At 41.6% G+C, this 20,995-nt stretch overlaps 1 protein-coding gene across 1 annotated transcript in view; it reads left to right on the forward strand.

Moving 5' to 3' along the window:
• Positions 1 to 4,245: 4,245 nt before the first annotated feature.
• Positions 4,246 to 20,995, forward strand: part of LOC140104345 (target of Myb1 membrane trafficking protein-like) — a 68,412-nt gene continuing 51,662 nt past the window's right edge. Inside the window, exons 1-6 of the mRNA XM_072127867.1 lie at positions 4,246 to 4,326; positions 4,413 to 4,491; positions 6,144 to 6,293; positions 10,125 to 10,259; positions 12,253 to 12,411; positions 20,532 to 20,648. Of these exons, the coding sequence (XP_071983968.1) occupies positions 4,289 to 4,326; positions 4,413 to 4,491; positions 6,144 to 6,293; positions 10,125 to 10,259; positions 12,253 to 12,411; positions 20,532 to 20,648 (678 nt within the window). The 5' untranslated portion in view covers positions 4,246 to 4,288. The remainder of the gene's footprint in view (positions 4,327 to 4,412; positions 4,492 to 6,143; positions 6,294 to 10,124; positions 10,260 to 12,252; positions 12,412 to 20,531; positions 20,649 to 20,995) is intronic.

The following is a 20,995-nucleotide window of genomic DNA, read 5'->3' on the forward strand; positions in this document are numbered from 1 at the left end:
AGTGCTTGATCTTGCGACACAATTTGAAAGTTAAATCAGCCTGAATCAGGCGGATCATCTGAAGGCACCCCCTACTTCTGTTGCATATGAAAGCCAGCGCAGCTGCGCCACAATCCGTTCGCATGTGACACAATCCCCTATTAAATACCTGTCAGAGCCGTGCAATCCCCGAAAACAGAAGTGTGTCCGCAGAACCTTGGTAAATAAGCCTGAAATGACTGAATTGCTGTTCTTTGTTGCCAAAAATGGGGTCCTTTTTTTATTAAGTGGTATAACATAAAAAACATTCGGTATCACTGTAATTGTAATAAAATTCTCAGGACATTTTCACAGCACGTTGAACATCATATAAACAAAACCTTAACCCCTTAACACCCTGCAGAGGTATAAGGAGTGTATGAAGGGGGCTCACGGGCTGAGTCCTCTTCATACAAGGGTGGGGGTTTTTGCATTTTGCAGAAAACCCCCACCGCTAATAACCGCGGTCGGTGCTTGCAGAGATCGCGGCTATTAACACTGTCATTGCCGCTGGCAAAGTCGCCGGTGGAGTCTAAAAGACGGCGGCGCCACCTTTTTTTTTTTTTTTACGATCGCCGCGCCCCCGAATGTCATCGGGGGCCGGCGATCGGTTGCCATGGTAGCCTCGGGTCTTGACATGAGGCTACATGGCTTCTGCAGATTCGTTACAATGAGCCAGTGGCTCATTGTAATGAATAACCTGTAAAAATGCCATTTATTGCAATACTGTAGTATTGCAGTATATGGTAGGAGCGTTCTGACCATCTAGGGTTAATGTACCCTAGATGGTCTAAGAAATAGTGGCGAAAAAAAGAAAACAAAAAAGTTTAAAAAATAAAAAAAAATTAATAAAATATAAAAAATTTAAATCACCCCCCCTTTCCCTAGAACTGATATAAAACATAATAAACAGTAAAAATCACAAACATATTAGGTATCGCTGCTTCCCAAAATGCCCGATCTATCAAAATATAAAAACGGTTACGGCGGCGGTGACCTCCGAGGCGGGAAATGGCGCCCAAATGTCCGAAATGCGACTTTTACACCTTTTTACATCACATAAAAAATGAAATAGAAAATGATCAAAATGTCGCAGACCTCAGAATGGTAGCAATGAAAACGTCGCCTCATTTCGCAAAAAATGACACCTCACACATCTCCGTGCGCGAAAGTATGAAAAAGTTATTAGTGTCAGAAGATTTTGAAAAATTTTTTTGAAAATGTATTAAAACACATTAAAACCTATATAAATTATGTATCACCGCGATCGCACCGAACCAAAGAATAAAGCTGAGTTGTTATTTTGAGTGCACAGTCAAAGTCGAAAAAAATGAGCCCACAAGAACGTGCGTTTTTTTTTTTTTCAATTTTTCCACATTTGGAATTTTTTTTCAGCTTCGCAGTACAGGGCATGTTAAAATAAATAACATTACGAGAAAGTAAAATATGTTACGCACAAAATAAGCCCTCACACAGGTCTGTACACGTAAAAATGAAAAAGTTATGGATTTTTGAAGTTTGAGAGCGAGAAATGAGCGGAAAAACTCTGCGTCTTTAAGGGGTTAAAATCTCTGATGAAATAATGGATGATGTATCTACCACGTGTTGCATATCGGAATAGGTGGGGCCTAGGAATATAGAGCCAAAAGTGGAATTGTGAATAAGACCCTCTTAAAGAGAATCTGTCATTGTGCAGCCGCCCACCTGAACAACTTGTATAGCTCAAAATGTGCAGATTCTCATTCTTGCACCTCGCTTTCCTTCCCCCGCAGTGAGCCCAGTAGCATTAGGTGCTTTGTATTGTAATGTATACACCGGGCTGGCAAGCAGTGCAGCAGACTCCAGGATACCACATTAGCATACATAGTAGTGACTCTTGGCAGGTCTACTCTGGGAAAAGAACATTTCTTGAAAGACAAGAAATACATCATTAGAAAGAATATTCTTTCACCTCTCCGCACATTACAATTGCATGAGACTGACAGAATTACCTGATCAGAGGGGGGTCCCCAGTGTTTATTCTGACATTTCCTATGGACAGATTATAAATATTGGGAAAACCCCATTAAACACTCATTGGAGAACATTATCCTTAAGTGACTGTTTACCATTAAATACTATTATTCTCATATCGATCCCCTTTCCATCCACACACAACACAGGGGTGGGGATCCTTTTCTGCATTTTCAGGACAGCCATGAACTCATCCCTAGTCCCTCTCTCTTGATACTAAGGACCCCTGTTCTCATAATCCAAACTTTCAGGCCTTTTGGAGCCAGGACCTGACGCAGTGTACACATTTCTTTCCCGTGACGCCAGAATTACTAGAAACCCCCTTTAAAGACCACAAGAATCCTTCTAATTGTAGGCTTTTGCTTTGATCGCATAACTTTAACATTTCCTTTATTTAGCAGTGAACATCAGCGTCTACTGCAGCCCTCTCTATGAATATTACTTGGATCCCAGACGATCCAGTTGGTGGAATGTTCCTGCAGTTCTGTGCCAGTTCTGTCTTCAGTTGTTGTTTTCAGATCAGTAGCCGCCCTTTCTGTAGCTCAGTGTAGATCTCTGGTCCAAAAATACTTGTTAAAGGGAAATGCTGAACATTTTTCCTAGCATAGGGTGTGGTATGGTTATCCATTGTATATTGAATACTTTTCACTTATTGTGTGTCAGCTAAAACCCCCCAAACCATATCAATCCGATTCCCACCAGCACATTCCTTGGATGAGTGTAAAATGCGGAACGGCATGCTGCTCATATGAGTATTAAAATATAATAAACTTTCTATGTTCTTGGTACGAAGTAATTTGGTGTTTAACCCCTTTGGGGTCCTGTTGTAGGTGTGGAGGGGTTTTCTGGGACATTAAAATAGAATAGCACTGCAGTCAGCACCGTCTCCTCTCCCCAAGAGTGTTGTGGTGCCTGTTTCTGAGTGCACCAGTCTGAATGTTTGGGAGATGGCAGGGACCACATTACAAATTGGAATGGTTTTAGAGGGACAGACTTTTATACTTAGTTCTACCCAAAACCTATGATAATGTATGAAATAAAACATTACAATGATTCAATGAAAATATGGAGGACCTAATTGTATCATTATTTAAAGGGAAGCTGTCACCAGTGGCACGGCTGGTAAACCCACAAACATACCTTATAGGGGCTATTAAGTGTTGTCCAGGCATGTCCTTATTATGCTTCAAAGCTGGATTTGCGCTCGGGGAAGAGGAGTCAAAATCTCACCCATCCTCCAGGCCGCCGTAAAAAAAACCCACCCCTCCCCTCCATCGAGCCGATAACTGCCCAGTCTACCCGTCTTCCGGCGGTGCTTGAACTTGGACAAGATTTCGAACTGGGAGCTGTGGAAAATACAACAGGGAAGGCGGCAGGGTTTTCATGATGCATCGGCCTGGAGGGTGGGTGAACGCTTGACTCCTCCACCCCCCTGACGGTACCTGCCAGCGAATATGTTTATATTTCGGCATGAAGCCAGCTTTGAAGTATAAGGACATGCCTGGACACCGCTTAATAGCCCCTACAAGGGATGTTTGTGGGTTTACTAGCCGGGTGGCTAGTGACAGGTTGCCTTTAATGATGGGGAGGGAACCTCAAAATTTTGAATGAATTCACGCGGGACGGTCAGAGAAAGTTAGAGGTCCGGGTGTGGCGCACGGACTGTACAATGCCATCGTCTGGTCTTGAGGAAGGTTTTCGCTATAAATACTCTGGAAGATGTCTGTAAGGAAGCAGGAAGTGGCTGGAACGTTTATGTATTTGATTTACTTCATATTCCTGTAAGGACTTGTATTTTTGGGGGCAAGTGGGCTATTTTCATGTTTTGAGTTTATATATTTAAACATTTTTAGACTAAGTTCACACTTGTGTGTCTGGCATCTTCCTTTATGTTCTGCCATTATTTAGAGTTGGAAAAATAGAGCACCAACCTTTTTATTTTTTTTCTTCTATATATAATAAAAGCTATTCCAATGGATTTTCATAGACGGTAACTGAAATCCCCGGTGCTGGTGTGATATGGGCCTAATCTCTCTCGCTCGCCATCTTGCCCGCTCTTTCGCTCTGTGTGTGTATGTGTATGTATATACACTCATATTTTATTTATATAATTATTATTTTTAAAATTCTTTTTAATTACAAATTTCCATTGGCTTATTGTTGTCAACATGGAAATTGTTGAAAACATGACCTTATTTTTAATCTTTCAGAAAAAGCAACAGATGGATCTCTTCGTTCTGAAGATTGGGCTCTGAACATGGAGATATGTGATATTGTCAATGAAACTGAAGAAGGGTAATGACATTTGGTTATATCTATAAACTTTAGATGGTAATAGATATCACATCTTCCTCGTAGATGACTCCATTGTTTTCTTTTAGACCAAAAGATGCGATCAGAGCCTTAAAAAAGAGGATTGTGGGCAATAAGAATTTTCAGGAGGTGATGTTAGCTTTAACGGTGAGTTTTGTCTCATAGCCTTTGTGTTAGGGATGAGTCGGGTCTGTAGCATATCTGTATGAGCCGTAACACTTCCTACAGTACATACTTTCACATGCACCCGGTACCTCCTCAGGTTTGCTCTATGATATAGTGCCGGTGTTCTGTGAGTTCTGGTTCCGTATCACAGGCCAGTGACAATATGGCCTTTGGGCAGCAGAGTCCGATTCTAGTTAATGGGGCTCAGTGGCAATGCAACCACACACAGGCTATAGAAAACTGTCCAAGTGAGCGAACAGCTGAATGTTGGGTCCCCCTCTGTGAGCAGCTGTAAGGGAACCATGAAAGCCAGAAACAGTTCAAATACCCCAGTTACCATCAAAAAGTAACATGTAAAAATAAAGGGCAAAAAAAAATAGGTCAAAATAGATATTAAGGAACTTTGAGAGACGGAAAGTAATAATAAGGAATAAAAGTAAACTGAAAAAATTGAATTAAAAAACATAACAAAAAATCTACACCACAAAATTACTCACCCCATGAGTTTCTGATGTAATGCTGGGCAACACACAGTTATCTTAAAGAGGATGTGCAAGGTTCAAAATTTGCTGAATTTAGTGTCAAGCACTATAAAAATGTCTGTTTTAGGATTGCACTATATTATAGCCAGACAAAGTAGCTAAATGTATAAAATGTGTTGTGCTGTTTAAAGGGGTCGTCGGGATTAAAGGGATGTTGTCATTTCAGCAAATTTATGTTATTGTTTGCATGATGAAAAATGATACATTTTTCCAACACCCTTATTGTATCAACTCATCACGGTTTTCAAAATCTCTGCTTGCTGTCCTTCTACAGAAAGCGTCATTGTTCATTTCCGGAGAACAGAAATCTGACCATGGTCACACAGGTGCACGGCTCGTTAGTACAACAGAGTAATCAGAGCTGTGTGATATAACGAGCCGTGCACCTGTGTGACCATGGACAGATTTCTGTTCACTTTTAGTAAACATAGAAGGTTTATATAGCAGGACAGCAAGCAGAGATCTAGAAAACCCTGAGGAATTGATGCAGAGAGTATATTGACAATTGTATAACTTTTCATATTACAAACCATAACCTTTTTTTTTGCGCAAATGGGAACACCCCTTTAAGGATTTTTTTTTTGTTCTTAAATATTGTCCCCATTGAAAATTATGAACTTAAATATAATGTATTAAGATTTGGGGGAGATTTATCATGCTGTCCTATTTATTAAGAATTGTGGAGTAATTTGCGGCAAAAAGGTCAGTGGTACAAAAACATTTAATTTGACGTTTTAATAACAATAATAATCTTTATATAGCGCCTTCAAATTTCATAGCGCTTTAGCATTTTAGTATAGAGCAACTAAGGGAGAGTGGAGAGTACAAGTGGACAGTCTTACACTACTCAGGGTTTATCATCACGCATCTGAGGAAGATCAGTGATAAATGTGGCGCAGCAGAAGACAGTCTAGTAGCACTCTGCACTGGTCTCATGTGTGACACTTTGATAAATCTACTCCATTGTGACTGGACCTGAAGATTGACAACACTGTGAGACAGAACCAGTACAATGTATAGGAAAGGTAGAGAAAGACACTAATCTTAAATGATAGGGGGTGAAATAATCCTTCTGTGTTTTCTGTCCTTTAGGTACTTGAAGCTTGTGTGAAGAACTGTGGCCACCGATTTCATGTATTGGCAGCTAACCAGGAGTTTGTTGAGGGGGTGCTTGTAAAGGTGATCCTGCCGAGAAACAACCCCCCGAGCATAGTCACTGATAAAGTTCTCAATTTAATACAGGTACGACTGACTGCACTGTAATGGTGTAATGTGACTGGACTTATAAGTGTCTCCTAGAGACCGCTGGAAATTGTATAATATTAGAAAAATGATGTGGATCTGAGAGGAAAGGCCTCACGCCGAGTCCTATTACCGATGTCACAAACTTCTTTGTTTTTACTCTTCATGTACTTTTTTTCATGTGGAGACACAGCTTGAAATATGCATAGAAAAGCTGACTGTGGGAATAGGTCATTACTTTGACTGTGGGGTCAAAAATGGTTGTAGAGATTGTAGAATTTTGGGTGGGAACTTTAGAACAATGTTTCATTTGTAATATTTAATATTAATGTTTGTGTTTGTATGTGATATATATGTATTAGATTCCCAATCTGTTGCCAGATATTTCCAGGCGATTGGAAGTGATATGCTGTTACTGACACTGTAAAGTGGAAAGCCCCTTTAAGCTGACAGTTCATCTAATAAGAATTAATCCAAGTTTAAGGCTTTTTGGCGGCTCCTGTTATTGTATTTCCAAAGATCACTATGCCCCCTGCAAGTACTACATAAATGAAAGTGCGGAAACTTGCATTGGACTTAAAGGGAACTTACCACCACGAATCTACCTATAAAGGTAGATCGGGTGGTAGGTGGATGTAAGGGATGTGAGGATAGCTCTTTTTAGAGCTAATCCTCACGTCCCCGCTAACTTTTGGTACACTTTATTCCCCTAATATGTAAATTTCGTTATGCGGCTACTGGGGCGTGGAGTAGCTGGCACGAGGCTACACAGCGCGGCTACTCCACGCCCCAGTAGCCACATTACTCCTCCTACCCTGTTGCGTGCGGCGCGCAGCTCCTCATAGCTGTGCGCCCTCGTCTGACAAGCCGTCTACTGCGCATGCGCAATAGCTTCGGCCTCGGAGCTGGGACTGCTCAGCCGTCGGCCTGCGCAGAACGCCATCATGAAGGAACGAGGGCGCGCAGCTACGAGGAGCTGCGCGCCGCACGCAACAGGGTAGGAGGACTAATGTGGCTACTGGGGCGTGGAGTAGCCGCGCTGTGTAGCCTCGTGCCGGCTACTCCACACCCCAGTAGCCGCATAACGAAATTTACATATTGGGAATAAAGTTTCCCAAAAGTTAGCGGAGACGTGAGGATTAGCTCTAAAAAGAGCTATCCTCACGTCCCTTACATCCACCTACCACCCGATCTACCTTTATAGGTAGATTCGTGGTGGTAGGTTCTCTTTAAAATAGTTTCCCTCATATCCCCATAAAATCAACTTTGCCCTCTCTCCTGGCATACGGACAAGATGAATGTGGCCTGCTCTGCTGAGTCCAACAGGTCCTGTACATGTCTCTTCTCACCATTCAGCACTTTATGTCGTGTGATCAGGCTAATTTCATCTAAGGTCCTTTACCCTGTAACATTTGCAACATCTACCTCATGTATGTATCTTATCACATGAAATCATGGACTGCTAGCTCTCCCCATGCCTTCATGGAAGCATGCTGTGAGTTCATGTGATCAGATACATACACATGGGTAAATTTAGCAAATGTTAGGGGGTAAAGGACCTGAGATTACATTATCCAGGTCACATGACATGAAGTGCTGAATGATGTAACAGAGCTCTCTATCAATGTTCCAGCAGGGCACCGTGTAAAACATTTGACACCGTATTTACTACAGAGCTGAATATGTCTGTAGTTGAATATTGGCAGACGGTCCCTAAGTACTGGTAGTAGTGAGCCCTGTCAATCAGCAATAGGGAGGCAGGGCAGTGCAGAGAACACTTCAAATGCAGGACTCCTTTATTAAAGGTGGACTACCCTCAGGCGAGTTGCATGTAAGTTTACTAATTTTTATGAAGTATTTATTTTGGGTCTGTAAATTTTGAATTTGCAGGTTAAAGGACATCTACCACCAGGATGAAGGATTGTAAACCAAGCACACTGACATACTGGTGTCTGCGTCCTCTGACACGAACTGCTCTTCTTCTAGCTTCTTATGCCCTCGTTTTTAAGAAAAAAAAAACTTTTTTTCATCACCCGTCAGTGACCATGACCATGTGCCAGGCGGCCTGGTCGCAGTCCTGTCCCGTTCCGTTTTAGTGAATGGGGCTCGGAGGCATAACTTCTGTACAATGGACGGCAGTATGCACTGTACACAGAACCCTAACTACCCCTGATTTGATAAGATCCATAAAAAAACCAAACATTTTAAAGAAAGATTTGTATTTAGCCAGTCATGAGGAGAGGTTATTAGGAGGTCGTGATCTTGGCTTATTCAGATATCGCTGACAAAGGAATTTATATTATTCTGAGCACCAAGCATGTTCTGCTTACTCTGGAATGACAAGGGGCCGGTTTAATGGTTGAAAAAGTCATGTAAATACAGATCAAATGTTGTAAAAATGTCTTATAGAACATAAATTATTAACGCCCTTTAGTATTTAACCTACAGAATATCCAGTATATAAAACTCTGCAGATATTTCACAGTTACCACATGGGGGCAGCAAAGCCGTGTAAGAAAGTTCTGTTGTTTTTTATGTTTTTTTTTAAATAAAAATAGGATGAAATAAGAGTGTTCTAAAGATTGTGTCTTGTGTAGTTAATTTCATTCATTAAATAGATCTATAGGAAAAGATAAATGGAATATGACATTTACTATGCATAGACTTAACCATGTAAAAATTCCTCAGTTCTTCACGGTGGCTAAATCTGGGGCATCTTGTTTTTTTACACCATATTCTAGTTTTCTATCAAGAATCGTACCAATGACATAGTTCATTTTGACCATACTAATGTGCAGACATTGTTAAGAATTGACTGTGCGTTCATATCTTATATTATATGGGAGTTATATTCCATGTTTGTAGCTGGAATGAGGGAGTGTCTTCATATTGACCTGCTGTGAGATCTATGCATTGTGCTCCACAGGGTCGGCTCCAGGTTTCAATAGGCCCCTGGGCGACAGAGCCTCAGTGGGCCCCTTTGCAGTGAACCCGGCACTAAAAATTCTGAAAGTAAAACTGTCTCCTGTTCCCTAAAATATTCCCTAGTTTACCATCCCAAACAGCCCTTTCATGGTTATTTTATATAAAGCCCCCCTTCCCCCCCTATGGATTTATTAGATACCGCCCTCTCATCCCCATGGATACCTTATATGCAGCCTTATGTGGGCCCCCCAGGAGCCCTGGGCCCTGGCACTTGCCCTGATATGCCTAGTGCTAGTGCCGGCCCTGGTGCTCCGCAGTCCCACTCGCTTTCCTGCTCTGTGTAAAAAGTAAAAATTTATCTGTCCTTTATTAATGACAGAATTATGTCATAATTTGTGCTCGAAACCTATCTAAAACACCTTAAACCACATTTCCTGAAAGATTTTAGACAATTTTGAAACTGGTGTACTAAAGTGGGCATGCTATTGGTAAGGAGGCATGGTCTTAGCTAAAGGGGGTGTGGCCTAAGTTCCAACAAAATAACAAAATTTCAGATTAACCTGGCCTAAGTTCCAACAAAATAACAAAATTTCAGATTAACCCCAGTTAAATACTTGACCCGAAAAACGTCGTAAAATCTGATGAAAGTCCCGCCGCGGACCCTTAGTAAATAAGCCCCAATATGTTTGTTCCAGTTCTTAAAGGGAACTTGTCACCAGCCCCCCCCCCCCCCCCCACTCACCTTGTAACCTTTACGGTGTGTGGTTTGTGGAGGGTTGCTGTTGACAGGTTCCCTTTAAAATGTAGTAGCAGGTGATTTTTCTGTGCTTGAAAAGTTCTTTACAATGTAACATAAACCTTTAGAATGTAAATGGCTACAAAAATAATGTACATGTTATCTCTTAGGCCTGGGCAGATGCCTTCCGCAGCACTCCAGATTTAACAGGGGTGGTCGCTGTTTATGAGGACCTGAGACGTAAAGGACTTGAGTTTCCAATGACGGATCTGGACACGTTGTCTCCTATTCACACACCTCAGGCTGTAAGTTGATTATTAAAGCGTACATAATTACAATTACTAATAGAAATGCGATAAAATATAATTGGTAGAAATTCACTACTGCACTAAATACTAGTTAAAAAGCTACAGGGGTTGTTATTTTAGCTGGTGATAGGTTACTATGCTATGCAGATTTTTAAAATGCCTCTGTCAGCATTTTAAATAATTTCAGTAGTTTAGAAAACTTTATTTCACATTACCTGGCTCTCTGCCAGCAGCGTGTTTTGAAGTCCCACGAGGAGGGGGAGGGGGGAAGCTGCGTAGGATAGGCTATTGGAACCTGTCATTGGCTAAAATTCACATTCCTGGTGACAGATTCACTTTAAATATACCGTATATACTCGAGTATAAGCCGACCCCTAATTTTACCACCAAAAACTGGGAAAAACTACTGACTCGAGTATAAGCCGAGGGTGGGAAATGCATTGGTCAAACCCCGCCAGTAGTATACAGCCTGCCAGCCCCCAGTAGTATACAGCCTGCCAGCCCCCAGTAGTATACAGCCTGCCAGCCCCCAGTAGTATACAGCCTGCCAGCCCCCAGTAGTATACAGCCTGCCAGCCCCCATGTGGTATACAGCATCCCCCATGTAGTATACAGCAGCCCCCATGTAGTATACAGCAAGCCCCTAGTAGTCTACAGCAGCCCCTAGTAGTATACAGCAGCCTGCCCCCACGGCCCTTAAAAAAAAATAAACTTAAAGGGGTATTCTCGTCTGGGCATTTACATTCAGTTTCACTAATCTTCCATTTATAAACATTTCTTCAATTGGATGTTATTAAAAAAAATGTTCCTGTGTGAAGATAATTTCCCATAAACATAGCCATGTTGTCCCTTAGAAACGAGATAGCTTCCTCGGTTACGACCACCTCACACTCTGGCAGCGGTGGCCAGACATGTGCTATTGAGCCCTGTCTGACCTCCTGGCTTCAGCGATCATTACCACAGGACGGTTGTCGGTCATACAGTAACTCCCGGACATTACATATACAAAAACTTTTTGTTTATTTGTACAATCCCTCCAGCAGAGGTGGCCGTATCCGAGGAAGCTATCTTGTTTCTAAGGGACAACATGGCGACATTTATGAGAAATTATCTTCACACAGGAACATTTTTTTTAATAACATCTAATTGAAGAAATGTTTATATATGGCAGATTTATCAAACTGAATGTGAATATCCAGATGAGAATACCCCTTTGTCTCCGATGTCAGTGCGTCCCGTCTTCTTTCTTCTCCGCGGCTCCTCTTCTTTCTTCCGGCATGGACGCGGTCATGTTTTCTTCTAGCATGCGCATACTATGACGCGGCCGCTGCTGACGTCATAGTATGCGCGGCCACAAAGAAAACATGGCCTCGTCCATGACAGAAGAGAGAAGAGGAGCCGCGGAGAAGAAAGAAGACGGGACGCGCTGACATCGGGGACATCGGTAAGCCGCGCCGACATCGGAGGGTGAGTATTTAAGTTTATTTTTTTAAGTGGGTAATTTTTTTTTTTTTGTAATAGACTCGTGTATAAGCCGAGGGGACGTTTTTCAGCACATTTTTTGTGCTGAAAAACTTGGCTTATACACGAGTATATACGGTAACAGTGTAAAAAATAATTTAAAATAAACTTGCCTGACCTCTCCAATACCAGTCACCCATTTGCGGACGCTGAATCCGCTATTCGACTGATGTCAGGTAAAGTTATTTTGACCTAAATGGTAGGTCACCTGCAGCAGCAGGAACTAGGCGGCCAGAACTGGATGAGAGGGGTCAGGTAAGCGATGAGTTAAATAACCCTTTAAATAACACATACATGCTAGTTCTCCTGTAGGTTGAACAACATTTGCCATGAGTTTAATGTAATAAACTGTAATCAGTGGATGTCAAAAAAAAAAAACTAAAATGTCTTTTTTTTTTCCTGCATGTATATAACATTTGACTTATTAGCTTATTGTTGTATTTTTACTATCCATTTGTTTGTCGCTCAGAGTTTTGCCAAGCCTGAGGTTTTGCCGAGACCAGATTTGCCACCTCCTGATACCCTTCAAAGAGGGGGTTCAGTTAGCCTTCCCGGACCACCCCCTTACTCAAGCCAGTCTCAGACGGGAACGTCAGGTGATGCTCCAATAATCCCTACTCCTGACCAGGTAATACAAAGTTCTAGGATGTGTAAAATGTAAAGCGCCTAATGTAGGATTGTATCCTACAATAGTTGGCAAGTACTAGCATTTTTTAAAATTTGCAATATTTACTCAATTTTACTTTGATAATTTTTGCAATATTGAATTCAGAGATGTTTTTAATTTTTTGTAATCAGGAACCCCCCGGCTCCCTCCCCCCCCCAAAAAAAATGTCCATTTATATAGCACCATATAAAGTTGGTAGCAGTGTGGTTGTCAACCTGTGTGATTTCAGATGTATATGCTTTAAACATTAAAAGAAATCTAACATCAAAATCAAGCGTGATCGAGGCACTGTGGCACTGGTAATCTTCTTATTTTATCCATGGCCTCCTTTGTTCTAAAAGCAACTTTTAAAATTATGCTAAAGAGAAACCATGGCTCTGGGGGAGTTACCAGAAACCCTGCATGCTGTAGCTTTACAGGCTTTTGCCCCCCCCCCCCCCCCCCTGCTTTATGTAATTCCACACAATGGGAAAGAGGAAGTGCTGCTTCCACATTGTAGCAACCTGTGAATCTGCAGCAAATCACATAAAAGTTGCACACCAGAAGGGAAGTGAGTTTTTTTTTCCTAAATTCTATACTAGCCAATACATTAGTAACTTTGACCTCGGAAGGCTCGATCTCTAAGTGAAGCGCATTGTTAAAAGTTGTCAAGTATTCAACAAACTTGCACCAAAAAAACCTGAAGCAGATACAATGATAAATGTCCCCCTTTCTACACCTAATCCTCAGGATGATGAGTAACTGATCACTGGGGGGTTTCTAATGTTGTACTTATTTGACTGGAATTTACTTTACATTCATGTGGAGCACTTACACCCCTTTTCTCCCAATCGGTGGTGATCCTAGCTTAAGTCTCCTAGTGATCTGCACTTGCCTTATCTATATATATGATAGCAGATAAGTGTTCATAGTGGGTAAACCCCATTGAAAAGAGCTAATTCTGACCTGGAAAATCAGTATTGTTTATTCATTATTGTACATTATCTTCCAAGCTGCAAAGATAGTTTAATATTACATATTGTAAACGAGAAGCGGTAAAAGCCATAAGGGTTGGATTACTTAAGGCCTTTTTGGTACTCAATTCACGCATTGCTCAAAATATTTTGGTCACAATGCTCCATATACAGTCTTTGATATGTGATTTATCAAAGCAAAACTACAGTACAGACCAAAAGTTTGGACACACCTTCTCATTCAAAGAGTTTTCTGTGTTTTCATGACTATATAAATTGTAAATTCACACTGAAGGCATCAAAACTATGAACTGACACATGTGGAATTATATACTTGACAAAAAAGTGTGAAACAACTGAAAATACCGTATATTCCGGCGTATAAGACGACCTGGTGTATAAGACGACCCCCCTACTTTCCTGTTAAAAATATAGAGTTTAAGATATATTTGCCGTATAAGACTACCCCTTTTCCAACAGCCAGCTCCCCCTGTATATTGCCAGCCTGTACCCCCAGTATACAGCCAGCCCCCCTGTATATTGCCAAACTGCCCCCCCCCTACTATACTGCCAGCCTGTACCCCCAGTATACAGCCAGCTATTATACAGCCTGGCGGCCCCCAATTGTGCAGAATGCCGGCCCCCCCAGTTTGCATCCTGCCGCCTCCCCCTCTATATAGCCAGCCTGCTTGGCACACTAATAATAAAACAGCTTCTCACCTTTCCCGCGATCCACCGAAGCTCCGCTGCTACACTCCGGCCGGCGGTGACAGCTCATTGAGCGCTGGCGGCTCACAGAATATGACGTCAGCCGCGTGCCGACGTCATATTCTCTGCGACGCCGGCACCCACGTAGCTGTCACCGGCGGCCGGAGCGTAGCAGCGGAGCTTCGGTGGATCGCGGAAAAGGTGAGAAGAAACATTACCGGCGTATAAGACAACCCCAGAGAAGACAGAAGATTTTTCTGTCTTCAAAAGTCGTCTTATACGCCGGTATATACGGTATGTCTTTTCTAGGTTCCTTTTGCTATGATTACTGCTTTGCACACTCTTGGCATTCTCTTGATAGGCTTCAAGAGGTAGTCACCAGAAAAGGTTTTCACATCACAGGTGCCCTGTCAGGTTTAATAAGTGGGATTTCTTGCCTTCTAAATGGGGTTGGGACCCTCAGTTGTGTTGTGGTGGATACACAACTGATAGTCCTACTTAATACACTGTTAGAATTTGTATTCTGGCTAGAAAAAGCGGCTTAGTAAAGAAAAATGAGTGGCCATCATTACTTTAAGAAATAAAGGTCAGTCAGTCTGAAAAATTGGGAAAACTTTGAAAGTGTCCCCAAGTGCAGTTGCAAAAACCATCAAGCGCTACAAAGAAACTGCCTCACATGAGGACCACCCCAAGAAAGAAAGACCAAGAGTCGCCTCTCATTACTGAGACCCCTACAGATCACGAAAACGAGGGGTCCGATGGGGTCCCGGTTACTTCAGTCAGACCCCTCGTCGCTTTGGGAGAGTAATGGAGTAGACATTCTGCTCCATACATCCTCACTGGAGCCGACGGAAATCGCCAAGCTTCGCCCTGTGGATAGAGCCTAACTTGATTAGTGAGAAAACCCCTTTAAGAGCAGCTCAGATCTCAGATTAGAGACCAGGTCAATGCCACACAGAGTTCTAGCAGCAGACACATCTCTACAACACCTGGTAAGAGGAGACTCTGTGCAGCAGCCTTCATGGTAAAATAGCTGCTAGGAAACCACTGCTAAGGACAGGCAACAAGCAGAGGAGACTTGTTTGGGCTAAAGAACTTAAGGAATGGACATTAGACCAGTGGAAATCTGTGCTTTGGTCTGGTGAGTACAAATTTGAGATCTTTGGTTCCAACCACCGTGTCTTTGTGCGATGTAGAAAAGGTGAACGAAAGGACTCTACATGCCTGGTTCCCACCATGAAGCATGGAGGAGGAGGTGTGATGGTGTGTGAGGCTTTGCTAGTGAGACTGTTGGGGATTTATTTAGAATTGAAGGTATACTGAACCAGCATGGTTACCACAGCATCTTGCAGGGGCATGCTATTCCATCCTTTTTGCGTTTAGGTGGACCTCATTTATTTTTCAAAAGGACAATGACCCCAAACACCTCCAGGCAGTTTAAGGGCTATTTGACCAAGAAGGACAGTGCTGGGGTCCTACACCAGATGACCTCGCCCCCAGAGTCACTGGACCTTAACCTAATCGAGATGGTTTGGGGTGTGCTGGACCGCAGAGTGAAGGTAAAAGGGCCAACAAGTGCTAAGCATCTCTGGGAACTCCTTCAAGACTGTTGGAAGACCATTTCAGGTGACTACCTCTTGAAGCACATCAAGAGAATGCCAAGAGTGTGCAAAGCAGTAATCAAAGCAAAAGTTGGCTACTCCGAAGACATATTTTCAGTTGTTTTACACTTTTTTTTGTCAAGTATATAATTCCATGTGTGTTCATTCATAGTTTTGATGCCTTCATTGTGAATCTACAATTTTTATAGTCTTGAAAATACATAAAACTGTTTAAATGAGAAGGTGTGGCCAAACTTTTGGTCCATACTGTATGTCCATAAGATGATCGCCCCTGGGATAGTTTGAGACTATGCTTGTATTCTCTTTCCTGTGTCATAACTTTTGAAAGGATGGGGGAAAAATGTGTTTCAATTGTTACTTATCTTATAAATGTAAGAATAAAATGACAACTGGGTGTTACCAGACAAGAGGCATGCTTCTCCCGTGTTGAGGAGATCCACGAGGTGTAGTCCCGGTAGAGTCGGCGCTTCTTCACTCACCATCACCAGCTTCTTCCGTGATGAGATAACTGTCCAGATAACTGGTAACACCCATGTCAATTTACTCTAAATTTCTCTAGTTGAAGTTACAAAGTATAAAACACAGTGCCAAGAAAAGATTTTCCTGAGTTGCATTTAGAGGAATACGATATCTTAATGACACAGACCTGTCAGGAGAGGAGACTAAACCTCCTTACAGATAAATGTACTGGTATATGCTGGGTAGACTTTTCATTGTAAAATAGGTCAGCGATCCCTTCTTGCTTCAGTGCACTTGACATTTATAGCAATTTCCTTTTACTTAGATTAGATGCAATGAGATTCTGTTATCACTTGCAACAATTAATACCATAGGGATTTATATATTGCGACAGGACACCTGTTTAAATTCCCTTACAGATGGTGAGGTCTTCTGGGTGTCTCAGTGCTGTAAAGTAATATATTGCCAAATTATGATAGTGATAGGAATGCTGCAATATTTTGTGCTTGCCAATGGTTCCAGAATATGGGATGTTAGAGATGCCAAGGTTTTTTTTTTATGGAATTTGGGTTTAGGTAAAAATTAACATAGAATTTTGATATTCTCTATCTCTGCCTATTTATGTGTATTACATTTTTATTGCATATAATGTGTATATGTGTGTGTGTGTGTATAAATATATTATATAATATATATGTGTATATAGCATTTATTTTGACCCTGTCTCCTAATCCTATCCTAATCCTAGAGCGATCAGTTTTGCAGCATAATAAGGTGTAGTTACAGACACTGCTCTGGTGATTCTGTGTGGTTTATTCACTTGGCACAGTACAGTAACCTCAAGTTACTGAGTTTCCAAGGTATTCTGATAAGTCAGGTCAGAATTTATTAACATCTTGGTAACCAGAGATATGGAGTTGGTAAGAACAACACATTTCCTATAGTGCAATATTAACATCAGGTTTTTCCTCACCATCATGTTAAAAAAAAATCAGGTAACATGGACAGAACATATTAAATAATCATTGGACTACAATAGAAAAATGCAAGTATAAGAGTAAATATTCAACATGGTTTGCATTTAACAAATAAAACTGTTAATTATGGCTGTTCCAGTCCAAAAAAAAATCACGGTCCAGCCAACTTCTTCCAATTCCATCAAGCTTTATTAAAGATATTGCATATCAATAGTAAAATTGCCCAGGCATGGGTTACGTCAACGCGTTTCGAGCGGAGACCCCGCTCTTAATCATGACAAACATAATGTTTGTCATGATTAAGAGCGGGGTCTCCGCTCGAAACGCGTTGACGTAACCCATGCCTGGGCAATTTTACTATTGATATGCAATATCTTTAATAAAGCTTGATGGAATTGGAAGAAGTTGGCTGGACCGTGATTTTTTTTGGACTGGAGTTGTCACGCCTGAGCAGCAAGGTGGTCCGTGCCATTTCCTTCCCAGACATCTGTCTGCTACCGGTGAGCTGGTATTTCAATTTTCTTAATTATGGCTGTTACATAATTTATAATTTTATAATATTTTAATTTATAAATTATTTTTATGAGGCACAAAATGTCATCTTTATAGGTAAAAATACACTATGCTACAATGCATGTTAAATGATAGAGATACTTGAATAGTTATAGGGTCTGTGTGTGTGTGTATATAATATATATATAACTCCATTTATCTATCTATTAATATTTTCATGAAGTCTATGAAATTTACCATCATCATTTAAAAGAAATCTACAATTTAAAATCCCTCATGATAAACCAGGGACACTTACTCATCGATCCAGGCACCGTGACTGTGGTAATCCTATTATATTTGTTATCCATGGCCTCCTACCTTCTAAAATCAACTTTTACAATTATGCTAATGAGCATGACAGGCTATGGGCGTGTTATCCGTGTTGTAGATGCGCAGGCTGTAACATTCCGTAGGAGCACCCAGCCGACCTGCCACCCACCCACCCGACCAGCCACCCACTGAGTGCTCACTGCTGCGGAGGAAGTGCAGAGAGCAGGGGAGAAGGTGAGGCTGAGACGTGCTGCTGCACAGTGTTACAGCTTGCGAAGCCAGAGAATGGAGGGATTCTGTAACACAGCCATAACTCTGGCTCATTAGTATCATTTTAAAAGTTGATTTTAGAAGAATGGAGCTCAAGGATAACAAATATAAGAAGATTACCTCAGTCACAGTTCTGGGATTTGTATGTGTTGCTGGTTTATTATGATGGATTCTGAAGGTAGATTTCCTTTTAACCATTTCCACATTTTGCATTTGATTATTTTCTGAGCATAGGCCAACCTCTTTATACTAATATAGACTGGCCCTCAGAGGAGGAAGTACACTACTGAGCACGTGCACCACAAATTCTGACGTTTTAATTCTTAATTCACAATACTACAAATATATGACACCCGCCGCAAGGAGAGCGGTGCAGGGCAGAGAGTGAAAAGCTCTTTATTTATTGGTGGTAACGGATTTGGTTAAGCAGTTTCATTATTGCACCTATACATATGCAAATGACTACATTTACATTTCTAGGTAGTATGTATTGCTCTTAAACTTTCCTCCGTAGTTAAAGGAAACCTACCACTTGAAGTGGCAGGTATAAGAGGGAACTACCGAGGGTGAGCTGGTGCCGGAGCTTATTTTTGTTAGTGTTTTAAACCGCAGTATCGCGGTTTAAAACACTTTTTAAACTGTATGGCCGAAGCTGCTTCGGCGCAGGGAGGTACGCGCTCGACGCACCATGCCCGCGGCTCTCATTCACTTCCTATGTAGCCGCGTGCACGGTCGCGCGCATGGCGCGCCGAGCGCGTACCTCCCTGCGCCGAAGCAGCTTCGGCCATACAGTTTAAAAAGTGTTTTAAACCGCGATACTGCGGTTTAAAACACTAACAAAAATAAGCTCCGGCACCAGCTCAGCCTGAGCTGGTGCTCGGTAGTTCCCTCTTATACCTGCCACTTCAAGTGGTAGGTTTCCTTTAACATAAGCAAATTCAGCCTACGAAGCACAGAACTTCCTTAGCAAAGATCAGTTAGGGCATTGCTAAGGAGAAACATTAAAGAAAAAATGTAAAAGAAAAAAGTTATGAATGAAATGCTTATAGTACACCTCCCTATGAAAATAATAAAGATATATTCAAATTCTGCTTTATTACGAACCTTCTATCATAGAAGATGTTAATCAGCCTCATAAACATTGATTGGGTTGTTAGTTCCAGATGACTTGTTTGTTTGATGGCTGATCACGTGTTTTATGTCGTAATTGACGCTCGTGCACGTGTTGTCCTGATGTAAACAGCGGTGTGCAGCATCAGTATGTAAAAAGTATGGGGAAAACCATGATATAGTTTGCATCAGGAAATGTAAAGGGACCTTTTGATGATCACTACTTTGTCTAAAGCGAACCTATCACCTTGAAAATCATTTTCAGCTGGTGACAGGTTCCAACAGCCTATGCTATGCTATGCTGATTTTAAAAATGTCCCTGCCATCATTCTGAATCCTTTCAATACGTTATTTCACATTACCTAGCTTTAGATTCAGCAGTGAATCGTCAGATCCAGGTGGTGGTGGGGGGGGGGGGGGGGGAGGGTCATCTGCAGCAGCCTGTGAGCCTGTGTCTTAGTCTCCTCTTCTCCACACTCATCCTGCTCCCTCCCCACTTATTTCCATGGGCATTGAGCAGGTAGGCGAGGTAAGGGGATGGTTTGGAGGAGAGGAAGAATGCATGAGGAGACTAAGACACCGCCCCCCCCATACCACCTCCCCACCACATGCTGCTGCCAGGAAGTGATGCAATGTGAAATAAAGTTTTATAAAGTACTGAAGAGATTCAGAATACCGACAATGACATTTTTTTAATCTGCATAGCGTAGGCTATTGGAACCTGTTACCAGCTAAATATGACATTCCTGGTGATCAGTTTGCTGAAGCCACAAATGATTTTCAGTATTTTTTTTTTTTTGTCTTTTTCTTTTAATATAAATACAGGCTTCATAAATGTACCTAGGGTGTCACTAGGGAAGTATACCCAACTATGCACGTAATATAAACATTTAAACCATATAAAAAAATCCGTAATCTTTTAATTTTAAAGCCAAAGATGTTGATGTATAAGTATTTCGTATTTCTAAGTCCAGCTCTCCTTTAAGCTCCGACTACACCGCCCAGGATTGTGGTGAACTACAATGCAGGCTAAACAGAACGATCTGTAGAATATGTAAAGCAAAGTGTTACCTTGGATTCTTTGCAGTTATTGCACTCGGATTCTTTCTAATTTTTACTCATTCATGTAACATTTCTTTGTATTGTTTCTGTGGCAGATAGCGAAGCTGCGCAGTGAACTGGAGGTGGTGAATGGAAATGTGAAAGTTATGTCGGAGATGTTGACTGAATTGGTGCCACAGAAGGCGTCACAGTCTGACTTGGAGTTGCTGCAGGTAGGAAGCAAGAAGGAGTCTTCTACTATAACACTGTATTCTGTATTTTATGCTGCACATATTCTCTAAGCACATTGGTGGGTTTACACTCTACAATTTTAAAGCATTGACTATCAATTTGATACAATGCAAACAATCTGTTTCATGCTTACACCCAGCACTAAACAGCAAGGCATTGGGTAAATATGCAAGCCCCTTCATGTATTGTATATCAGACATAGTATTTAAATGAAATCTACCATCAAAATCAAGCATGGATAAACCAGGCACAGACTCTCTGGAAATCTTCTTATATTTGTTATCCATGGCCTCCTTCCTTCTACTGGGGCGGTTCCCAAAGCCCCTCC

The sequence above is a fragment of the Engystomops pustulosus genome, chromosome 10 (assembly GCF_040894005.1).
Source record: "Engystomops pustulosus chromosome 10, aEngPut4.maternal, whole genome shotgun sequence".
Lineage (NCBI taxonomy): Eukaryota > Metazoa > Chordata > Amphibia > Anura > Leptodactylidae > Engystomops > Engystomops pustulosus.